This window comes from Diabrotica virgifera, chromosome 9, assembly GCF_917563875.1.
Source record: "Diabrotica virgifera virgifera chromosome 9, PGI_DIABVI_V3a".
Classification (NCBI taxonomy): Eukaryota; Metazoa; Arthropoda; class Insecta; order Coleoptera; family Chrysomelidae; genus Diabrotica; species Diabrotica virgifera.
The window spans coordinates 60,375,933-60,388,661 of record NC_065451.1 but is presented as its reverse complement, the minus strand read 5'-3'; the positions used below and the strand labels follow the sequence as shown (position 1 = coordinate 60,388,661).

Below are 12,729 nucleotides of genomic sequence, written 5' to 3'. Positions count from 1 at the left end.
AATCCTCCATAAATATATTAGCCAATAATGGAGATAAAGAAGAGCCCATTGCTAGACCAAAATTTTGTTTATAGAATTCATTGTTTAGTTGAAAATAGAAAAAATGAATGGAACAGAACAACTTAGAACGGGATCCTACAACATTCACCAGAAATAATACGAGGAAAATATCAATACCATATATAAAAGGACTATCCGAGAAACTTAAAACAATAGGAAATAAATTCAACATTTCAACAACATTCAAAACAACAAACACATTGAGATCTATTCTATCTAAAACTAAACCTAACAATGATCAAGAAAGAACAAAAAATTGCATTTATAAAATACCTTGTGAATGCGAACAATTTTATTTAGGTGAGACATCAAGACCATTAGACGTTAGAATAAGTGAACATCAATCTTATATTAAAAATAGAGAATTTGAGAGATCTCAAATATGTCAACACGCATGGGATAATGAACATAGAGTTCAGTGGAGAGATTCGAGTATAGTCCTGAAAGAATCAGATAGTAAAAAGAGAAAAATCAAAGAAGCGGCTCTAATTATGCTAAATGAAACCAATTGTGTCGCAAATTCCTCGGTAGAATGCAGTAGGATGTGGTTACCCATACTGAAAGAGGAAGTCAATAGAAAGAAAATACCAAGATTAGTAAGTCAATAATATCGAGCTAGTACATATTTTATATTTTAGTATTACTTATATATTATCTAGTATTATTAATAATATTTATAATTTAAACATGTTACAAGTCAGAATTTGGTATTATTTTTTGAGAGTAAATTAATGTAAGACCAAATACTTACGATGTCGGGATAGTATCACAGGGTTTTTCCTGGTTTTCCCTTGTGATTTACTATGAAGTCTCTAACGCGAGAATTTTACTGTCGTTGCATTTGGTTGTCTTTTTAAAGACATATCACATGCTATAATTTTTTATGACGAATATTCTTGAGTTGGGGTTAATTTCATGTAATCGAATGAACTATCTTTCAGTAAGTCGTCCCAGGAACGCAACTCATAAAATATTGGCAATATCATTTTAAAGTCTTCTACTTTAAAATGTATAATATATGTCTGAATTGCCAATATAAATGAGTGAGATTAAATAAATTATTAGAAGAATTTTTTTTGCTTAGCAACAACACTTTAGTTTATTTTAGTAATATTTTGTATTTTGACAACGGCACCCGATTTGGGCGTCGAAACGTTAATAAAATTATTTTTTTCATTTTAATTGTGGCTTATTTCCCATATAAATAATTAAACCTTTAATATTTACAAATGATATGGAAATTCTTCATCTCATTTATAAACATGTTAAATTATGTAAATACAAGTTGTAAATGTAATATACATATACCTACTAACTAGGCATAATTTGTTAATGTGGTTTGAAAAAATTTAAAAAAAAGAAAAAAAATATATAAAAAACACCATAGTAAAATAATAATAACAAAAATAACAAATAAATAAAAAAAATGAAACAAAAATAAAAAAGAAAATAAAAATAATAAAAAGAAAGTAAAAAAAAGTGTTTAGCACAAATTAAAATATATATTAAAAAAACACAGTAAAATAATTAAAAAAAAAACAAAATAAAAAAAAAGCAACACAATGTACCTATGTATCTAAAAATAATATTGTAGTATGTACTTATGTTATGAAATAATAAATCTATGACTATGAATCTGCAATCAATCACAAACAAGTCTGGCTAATGGGCTCTGCCAAAGCCATTTTTCAAAAAGAAAAAAAAAATTCTTCATGCTCTAACTTCAATAGATTTTAAATCATTCTCTAAGTAGTCTTGATACCTAAGTCTCTGGATCGTTATCCAATCAGCCATCTTTGGTCACAAACTTTTCTGACGGTTGCACCTTCCTCTTGTCTGATTACATGGTCTATCCATCTATAGGCCAGGGTAATAAGACAAAAATATACCCTGTTCGTGACACTTCAGCAGCCAGGGTACTGAAGCGTTTTTTCGACAGGTAATACGTATAGGAACAAATTATAACTATTTCCTGCATAGGATCTGGCGGCCATTTTTATTTATAAACAATTAACTGTCAAAAAATGGCATTTTCCCCTTTTTTTTCAAATCAACGGAAAACAGTGAAGCTTATGATTTTTTTAGTACAAATATCTTCGAGATTATGGAAAAAGCTTTCAAATGACATATTACAACGTTTGATATACGCATTTATTGTTAATATAATTGCGAAAAATGGTCAGAATTGCAAAAAATATTTTCTCAATAACTGTTGTAAAAATTAGTGTACAGCTTTGAAATGAAGGTTTTGTCAAATGAGGGTTATTTGCTGCTTAATATGTGATAAACATTTCAAAGCGATTCATTCAATTGTTTAAATTTTATTTAAATTGTTTATCCCAGAGAGCATTTTTTGCAATAACATAAGTCAGAAAAAAATGACCTTAGAACCAATCCACAGGTGTCAAATGAAAGAGCATGAGCTACATTTTCAACATGGTTTAAAAAAGTGAATAAAAAATGCATTTATTAGTAATAAATAATTATGCAAAAGTATCGTCAATTTTTCTTTATAAAATTTTTGAATAACTTTTTCCAAAAAAATTAACTTTTTTACCTAAATTTTTTTTACTAAATTAAATTTTTTTTTTATATGTATCATAATTGATAAAAAATTGTAATAAATATGTATAATTTCTTATATAACAAAATAAAAAGTTTATAAGGAAAGATTTACGATACTTTTGCATAATTATTTATTAGTAATAAATGCATTTATTATTCACTTTTTTAAACCAAGTTGAAAATATAGCTCAAGCTCTTTCATTTGAGACCTGTGGAATGGTTCTAACGTTATTTTCTTCTGACTTATGTTATTGCAAAAAAATGCTCTCTGGGATAAACAATTTGAATAAAATTTAAACAATTGAATGAATCGCTTTGAAATTTTTATCACATATTAAGCACCAATGAACCCTTATTTGACAAAAATTTCGAAGCTGTACACTAATTTTTACAACAGTTATTGCGAAGATAATTTTTTTTTGCAATTCCGACCTTTTTTCGCAATTATATTAACAATAAATGAGTATATCAAACTTTGTAAAACGTAATTTTAAAGCTTTTTCCATAATCTCGAGGATATTGGTACTAAAAAAACCATAAGTTTTCCTGTTTTCCATTGATTTGAAAAAAAAAAGTGAAAAATGGCATTTTTTGACACTTAATTGTTTATAAATAAAAATGGTCGCCAGATCCTACGCAGGAAATAGTTATAATTTGCTCTTATAGGTATTACCTACCTGTCGAAAAAACGCTTCAGTACCCTGGCTGTTCAAGTGTCACGGAAAAAACCTTATTACCCTGGACTACTAAGGCGTGCTATCTTCATGCCAGTCAATGAGAGCAAAAACAGGATATTGTGATGCTCTCAAGCCGGCCCTGCTTCCAGTTCAAGTCTGAACATTTAAAGAGAAATAAAGATTTGTTTTTGTAAACATCATAAATCAATAGATGCTTCTGGAAGGCCATCGATTAACCTTTTTTATTGTTCTTTAAATAATGTTTATCTTCCGAATTTTCTGGAGATCAGTAGAACATCGTATTTTGGTATTTAAGGCAACGATTGTGAATGAGTTTTTCCAGTTTTTTTAGGATTCTTGTACAGGGTCAAATAAATTGTTATAAATAAATTATTATGTGTGAGTCCTTAAATATTTTTTCTAGTATTGTGTTTTAATTAAGTGTTTATTGTAAGTGTTGTAACTAAAATAATATCAAGTCTTTTCTTTATTTAAATAAGTTAGTGGTTAAAATTAATAAATAAAGTAAAAATATAAATAGTAATGTCAACCGAGTAATAGTACAATATTACCTCCGAATAGGGAACTTTACCTTTTTTTATTACATAATAATGTTCAGTTTTGTTTAAAAATGAGATTTCTAAAATTTTACGCTTCAAAAACTCATAATAACTTAGAAGTACAAATTTAAAATTTTCTGAGTACATATTTAAAATAGTTCAAACGACCCATAGTATCAAAACGAATAGTCGGTCGACCAATAGTCAGTGTCAAAATGAATGCCAAACCTATTGAATTAATGGCGAGAAATAATGCCTGCGTCACAAACCTGGCTCTTTTATTCCTCGATATATTCCCCTTAAGATTTTTCGCTGGAAACATTTAAGTAGTTCTTAGTTCCTCTGTGTAAGTGACCATGTTTCTGCTCCATATGTTAGCATTGGTCTTAATAGTGTTTTATAGATGTTCATTTTAATTTTTCTGGGTAGTTTTGAGGCCACCTGTCTTGTCCAGCCATAGTAACACTTATTGGCAAGCACTATCCTTTTAATTTCTTCATTGAGATTGTTTTCTTTAGTCAACAGCTAGCCTAGGTATGTGAAGGTGTCCACATCTTCCAGCTCTAAATCGTCAACTATTATTATTCTATATGTCTGGCTGCTTAACCCTCCGTTACTCGCACAAGGTGTATGAGACCGGCCCTCTAAATCAGCGGTCCGCAACCTTTTTGATATTGCGACTCCAAAATTAAAAAAAGAGTTATGAGCGACCCCAGAAAAAATCACTAAATTAACCAGTGCAAAGGTTGGTTCAGGATGAAATTAAGGTAAACTTCAATTATCCTCCATGTTGTACTTAGCTGTTTTTATTTCGTAGATTATGTTGATGAGTTTATTTATTTTGGAAAGTAATATTAGAGCAAACTATGCATATGATGGCATTAAATGAGACAAGCAATTATTTTAACAATTTTTTTTAAATAGGTACATATATACTGTTGTGATCTTGATTATTGATATGAGATAATATTTTTATATGTCATTTAATTTAATCAATGCATTAATAATAATCTAATTAATTTACCAGATCACATATCAATATGTTTTCAATCTCAGGGCTTTTTTATAAAATTAATTACTTACATACGTGGCTTCTAAGTATTTCTTAATGGTTCCTAATCGGGATAGGAAAGAAAAGAGTAAAATAATAACACATATGGGTTACAATTGTAATCAAAATATTGTTTATTTTATTTAAATGGCAATCACTGCTTAATATTTGCTATATCTTATTATTCTTAAACATAACATTTATACATGGGAATCTTATTTCCTTTTGATTTCCAATTGAAAGTTTTTATTAACATTTAACTATTATGATTTATCAGCAACAATTCTATTTAAGTTTGATGAAGCTTTTCTGATATTATTGATTATGTTTTTTCAATTTTAAATGTGGTATTTACTACGAAAAACCCATACATTCATGTCCAAAAAAATGAGACTGACCTTTTTCTGGTGCACTGAGAATGTCTTCACACAAGACCCGTTTCCTGCTATCCTTGGCTGCAATCAAAACCTCGTCCTGGCTTCCAGTAATGTTCTCCTCTGAAACTAGATCGTATAGCTCTCGTTTCCTGCTTCTGTCGTGATGCTGTGTTCTACCTTTTTCGAAACTGCAATCAGCTACCGGGAACTCTTGGCTCAAGGAGGTTCTTTTACTCTCAACCTGGCCTACCTCTCGTTCTACGATAGATACTCCACACTCACGGAACTACACCGGCTTTCTCACTCTCCGTACACTACCGTCTACTACTCGACTTCACTTCTCGACAGCTCAAAACATTCTGATCTCTATTTGTCATTCATTCCCCTACTTTCTAAATATCCCTTCCAGATTCACAAATCAAAATTCCACCACCAACTCTCATTCGCAGTATTCCTCAAAACCAATTTTTAAACTTTCTAAATATGCTTAATGGATTTCAAAGAAAATAGTTAATTCCCATTCTAAAATTACTTTCTACTATATACAAATTTTAATGACCTATTCTCTATTTCCACTTAGTCTTAATTAGCATCGGCTAATGATCGATCCTTCCGCGAACAACGATAATGACCTATTAACGATTTCACTTGAGTCTTATTTAATCACTTCTTAAAATTAAATATAACAATTTGTTGTATACAGGTTGTTCTAAATTTATATGCCCGTGGTTGAGAAAATTGAAAATATTTTATATTAAATTGAATTTTGTCTATAATTATCAAATTTTAATTTTCATATCAAATAGAAATATAACAAATCCCCGCCTTGTATTCGATAAAATTTATCTGCATTTTTAAATAAATTTTCTCGAGTCAAAACCAACTCCCTGTATATTTCCTTACTTTAATCTACGTCTTATACCCCTTCTTCTTGTATTACTCTAATTAGTCCCACCTGTAGAGTAATTGTTTCCTTATTTTCAGTGTCCTCATCCTGTGTTAGAGTGTCGGCTATTATGTTGTCTTTCCCTTTTTCCCATATCAATCTTCTGTCTTTTTCCTCAGATTTTTCACATACTTTTACCGTGTATTCTGCATCCTCGTTTTCATATGCCTCCTCTTCAAATGCCACTGTTTCGATCATATCTTTTTCGCTTTCATTTGTTAGCTTTATTTCTTCTTCTCCTGAGCTCATCTCTTCTTTTGAGGAATCCCAGTTCTCTTTTGCTTTTGATACTCTCAATTTTTCTTCTTCTGGGCTCAACTCTTCTTTTGAGGAGCCACAGGTTTCATTTTCTTTTGTCTTTTTCTGACTTTTCCTCCCTTTTCTTCTTTGTCCTTGCTTCGTTGCCAAATTCATTTCCACTGTTTGTTTTTTACCTGATTCGTCCGTATTTTGTTTCTCATGTTCCTTGTCCTGTTCTTCTTCTTTTTCTTCTGTTAGATTCATCGTATTATTTTTAAAATCTATCACTACATGTTTTTCTGCCAATTCGTCAACTCCTACTATCATGTCATGTGACATGTTTGGCATTATTACACATTGTAGTGCATACATCTTCTTACCCAGTCGTACTATTACTCGTATGCCTTCATTTATAGTTGCCAATGTCCGTTTGTTTGCGCCCACTAAATTTACCCTAGGTATTTTGTAAATTAAATTTGTTAAGTTAACTTCTTCTATTAGTTTTCTGTTGATCAATGTTATTTCAGATCCAGTGTCTATCATAATTTTAATTGGTTTCTCGTTGATAAATCCATCCACAAATTTTAAATTAATTCCATTTTTCTTTTCGTTGTTTCCTGCCAATTTAATAAACTCCTTGGGGTGACAAAAGATTCCTGTTTGTTTTTTTGTTTTTAGTGAGCGCCGTCGTGAAAAGACGCCGGTTGCTCATTGTTGTTTATATTTTCGTCATAATTTCTCTCTCCGTCATATTCTTCTGTCTGGGTATTATTTACCTCTCTTCTATTTTCTCTTGGTCTGTCGGATCTGTTTCGGTTTTCTCGATATCCCTGTTCATTTTGTCTACCATTATTTCTGTTTTCTTGATTTGAGCGTGTGGTGTTTCTATTCTGGTATTCTCGATTTCTGTCCTCATTCCATTGCCTATTTCTTTGTTCATAATTTCCTCTTCCGTTGTCTCTATTTTCGTTTTCCCTTCTGGGATTAAAATCTCGTCTTGTATAGTCCCTCCTATTTTGATTTCTATCTCTGTAATCTTGTGTTTCTCGGGGCTTGTAATCTTCTCGCGACTTTCTTGATTTTCTTTCTCTTAGACGTGATTCTCTTATTTGTAGGAATTGGCATAAACTATCTATGTCTTTGTAGTTTTGCAATGTGATATGGTCTTCCAGCGTTTCCTCGAAATGTCTTGCAATCAGTTCGACTAATTGTTCCGATGAGTAATTATATTGTAAATGTTTTGCATTATTGTAAATTTGCAAAGCATATGTCCTTTCTGATACACCCATCCTATCATTGTATTTCCCATTTTGCAATTCCTTGTTAATTTCCAATTGTTGGACCTTTCCCCAGAAATAATTCAAAAATTTTTGTTCAAATTGTTGCCAATTGCCGAATTCTTCTTCTTTACTATCGAACCATAGGCTTGCTTCATATTTGAGATGGTTTCTGATAGTTTCTTTTGCTGTTTCGAAATTTCCGATGTGTTGTATTTTCTTTTTCAGGCTATTTATGAACGGCACTGGGTGTAATCTTCTTACATCCCCGCCAAACCTTATCTTCACGTCATCTGTGCTATGTATAACCATTTCTCTTCTTTCTCCGACATTTTGTTGAGTATTGATTTCCGCAATCTTTCTTTCCACTTCTTCTATGTCTGCTTGAATAGCGTTTTGCAACTTGTTTTCCAAACTTTCCATTTCTTTTTTCTGGCAATTCGTTATCTCCTTTATTTTATTTTGAATTTTCATTTCTTGTTCTTTCATGTGGTCCTTCATTCTCATTTCTTGTTTTTGCATGTGATCTTTAATTTTCATTTCATACTTTTCTATGCGTTCCTCTATTTTCTTATTGTTCTCTTCTATCGCTTGTTTTGTTTCCTGTTGATTGTCATCCATTTTTTGCTCCACTTTATCCATTTTCTGTTCCATTTTTTGTTGTGATTCATCCATTTTTTGATCCACTTTATCCATTTTCTTTGATGTTTCTTCCTGATTTTTATCCATTGTCCTTTTCGCTTCATCCATTGCTAGTTTTGTTTCTCTTTGATTGTCATCCAGTTTTTGTGACTGGAGTTGCATCAGTTGTAATAGTTTATCTATTCCTGATAATTCTTGCTGTTCTGATGCCATGATTGTCGTGTCTAAAATATCTTCTTGGTCTGAATGTTCTTTTTGTTTTTTGTTGTCCTTGCTTTGGCTTCTTGTCACAGACATTTGTTTTCAAGAAGTACTGTCCCCGCCAAATATGAAATTTTACTAGTATGTTACCAAGACGACTTTTTCTCACCCAAATATTATAAATTGTCAATAAATATATCAAACGTAATATCGTAAAAATAAAATATTAAATCAGTTATGTAAAATTTGTACCTAAAGAGATCTAAAATTTTATGTTATCAAATGTAAGTATCTCACTTTTTACCACAGGCATATAAATTTTCAAATACCGGCTTTACTCTTTCTATCCTTCAAATTTGCCACTAGAAATACTTTACAATGCTCTCCACGTTGGACGACAGTTGTTGTGATCTTGATTATTGATATGAGATAATATTTTTATATGTCATTTAATTTAATCAATGCATTAATAATAATCTAATTAATTTACCAGATCACATATCAATATGTTTTCAATCTCAGGGCTTTTTTATAAAATTAATTACTTACATACGTGGCTTCTAAGTATTTCTTAATGGTTCCTAATCGGGATAGGAAAGAAAAGAGTAAAATAATAACACATATGGGTTACAATTGTAATCAAAATATTGTTTATTTTATTTAAATGGCAATCACTGCTTAATATTTGCTATATCTTATTATTCTTAAACATAACATTTATACATGGGAATCTTATTTCCTTTTGATTTCCAATTGAAAGTTTTTATTAACATTTAACTATTATGATTTATCAGCAACAATTCTATTTAAGTTTGATGAAGCTTTTCTGATATTATTGATTATGTTTTTTCAATTTTAAATGTGGTATTTACTACGAAAAACCCATACATTCATGTCCAAAAAAATGAGACTGACCTTTTTCTGGTGCACTGAGAATGTCTTCACACAAGACCCGTTTCCTGCTATCCTTGGCTGCAATCAAAACCTCGTCCTAGCTTCCAGTAATGTTCTCCTCTGAAACTAGATCGTATAGCTCTCGTTTCCTGCTTCTGTCGTGATGCTGTGTTCTACCTTTTTCGAAACTGCAATCAGCTACCGGGAACTCTTGGCTCAAGGAGGTTCTTTTACTCTCAACCTGGCCTACCTCTCGTTCTACGATAGATACTCCACACTCACGGAACTACACCGGCTTTCTCACTCTCCGTACACTACCGTCTACTACTCGACTTCACTTCTCGACAGCTCAAAACATTCTGATCTCTATTTGTCATTCATTCCCCTACTTTCTAAATATCCCTTCCAGATTCACAAATCAAAATTCCACCACCAACTCTCATTCGCAGTATTCCTCAAAACCAATTTTTAAACTTTCTAAATATGCTTAATGGATTTCAAAGAAAATAGTTAATTCCCATTCTAAAATTACTTTCTACTATATACAAATTTTAATGACCTATTCTCTATTTCCACTTAGTCTTAATTAGCATCGGCTAATGATCGATCCTTCCGCGAACAACGATAATGACCTATTAACGATTTCACTTGAGTCTTATTTAATCACTTCTTAAAATTAAATATAACAATTTGTTGTATACAGGTTGTTCTAAATTTATATGCCCGTGGTTGAGAAAATTGAAAATATTTTATATTAAATTGAATTTTGTCTATAATTATCAAATTTTAATTTTCATATCAAATAGAAATATAACAATACGTAAGTTTACAAACTAATGTGAACCTTGTAATAGCACACTTGCAGTCAGTATATTAATTCTTGGTGGATATATTATCAGAAAGTTACACCCTCAAATCAGGTTCTACGTTAAGTCTGGAGCGATATTTTGTTTTTATAGCAGTCAATGTGGAGAAAGCTGTCTCACACAGGTATGTAGACGAGAATGGCAGCAATTTCAGCAGAGATGTTTTGTAGAACAGTGGATATTCCTTTTCCATCATTATCCAGAACTTGGATAGATCCGTGGTTTTAAAAATAGATCGAAGGCTTTCATCGGACAATAAATCGATCAGCTGCTCCTTTTCTTTTAAGTTCATCTTCACAGTGTTAAGATCACAAGTGAATGGATTAATTATCCATTGGTCGCCGTGTGACGTATCTGGAAATCGTATTACCAAGTCTTGCTTAAGGCTTGTAAGATGCATGATGATTTTGGTTTTAATTTCTTCTTCGAGCTTCATATTGTTTTCTTTATAAAATTTCTCCAAACATGCAAACATCTCGTAGTTTTCAGCACTGATTTCGTCTATCCACAAACTTATTTTCCTACAAAGAGCTTTTATTTTGTTAGCCAATATCAATACATTTGTACTTTTCCCTTGCAACGATTGATTTAAATCATTAAGTTTTTCAAAAATGTCCGAAAGATAGCCAACTGTTGCCAGCCAATTTTCATTCAAGAAAATATTCCGCTAGCTTTGGTTCCCGTTCAAGTAGAAATATTCTGATTTCATCTTTGAGAGCAAATACACGTTGGAGTATTTTTCCTCGCAATAACCACCTGACCTCCGTATGTAACAGTAGTATTTTCGTATTCTGATCCCAATTCGCGACACATTATTTTGAAAAGGCGACTGTTCAATGCGCAAGCTTTAATAAAATTTATTATTGTTACGTATGACTTGTTCCAACACTTTATTTACATCTGGTTGCAAATGTTTTGCTGCAAGGGCTTCACGGTGAACAAAGCCTACGTGAGGTTGTGACGGGCGGGACTGGACAGGACGTACAGTCGTAATTATTTTCGATTCTCTTCGTTTTAAGGACATTATGTAATTGTGTAAGTAAAGAGAGGTTATATTTTACGCATAAACCTTCATAAAATTCGATAAGTACAGGACCTTGTTGACTTTTTTTATTTTTTTGACGACCCCATAAAGATCTTTCGCGACCCCACATGGGGTCGCGACCCCAGTGTTGCGGACCGCTGCTCTAAATAACTTCCTATAACTCTGATTGTAGTGGAGATTTTGAATTGCTGCTGCATATACCTCTTCAGTCATCAGTCAACTGTGTGTGAAGTCCACGTGCAGTGTAAAAAAGTGTATTGTACTTTTATTATTAGGCAACACCTATTAATTAGTAAGGTAATTAAAAGTAGTAAGTTTTAATTAGTAAGGTAATTTAAGATCTTTTTCTTGTTTTTAATGTTTATATATTTGTTTATTTATATTTAGATATGGATTACGAGAAGGAGAAGCAAAGATTATTAAAATTATTTGAGGAAGTATCGACTGACGAGGAAACGTATGAAGATGATGATGAACAAAGTTTCTTTTTGTTAAAGTAATATTATATTGACACAAACGCATATCTACAAAATGATATGATCATATATTCATTAAATAATATAATTGTACACAATTTTGCAAAAAAAATTTTTTTTCAAATATTGCTAACCCATATTTTTGGACCCGGTCTTCTGCACCGTGCACAAGTATTCGATCACAAAAAATTGGCGCGAGTAACGGAAGGTTAACAAAGTACAACACATATATTTGATCTGTTGGGCATCAATATTTAGTCCCATCTCTGTGCAGATGCCCTTAATGACTGAAATTCATTGTTTAGAGACTCTGTGAACCTAGCTATAATGTTGATACCATCTGCATATTATCTGATAACTTGCACAGTTAATCTGGGACTCTCGAATTACTCTTTATAGAGCAATAGTTAAATAGTACCTGGTTTTCAATTACGGAAAAGTGTAAGAGAGGAAGGTACAGAAAGATGTGTTACATGATATGCAACACATCCTGGAAATGATATGCAAAAATGAAATGATATTAATAAGAACTCACCGTTTTACCAAAATCCTAATAGGATCTGTCATAAATTTGGAAGTAATTTCCAAAATTTCGTGAGGCAGTGTAGCTGAAATGAGTACAACTTGTGTTGATGGGGGAAGGAATCTGTAGACATCATAAATTTGTTCTTTGAATCCTTTATTTAACATTTCATCAGCCTCATCTAAAACCAACATTTTTACAGATCTTGTTCTTAGAGCTCTTCTTCTGATCATATCTAAAACAAAAAAATTTAAAATTAATTACTGCATTTTTATTTGATACATAATATGGTTACATTCCTATCACTTCAATTTTTTTTAAATGTATGT

The 12,729-nt window shown here is 31.4% G+C and overlaps 1 protein-coding gene across 1 annotated transcript in view; it reads right to left on the bottom strand.

Moving 5' to 3' along the window:
* The window catches only part of LOC114338456 (eukaryotic initiation factor 4A-III), a 44,841-nt gene that overhangs the window by 23,963 nt on the left and 8,149 nt on the right, over window positions 1–12,729 (bottom strand). Inside the window, exon 3 of the mRNA XM_028289059.2 lies at window positions 12,413–12,635. Within this exon, the coding sequence (XP_028144860.1) occupies window positions 12,413–12,635 (223 nt within the window). The remainder of the gene's footprint in view (window positions 1–12,412; window positions 12,636–12,729) is intronic.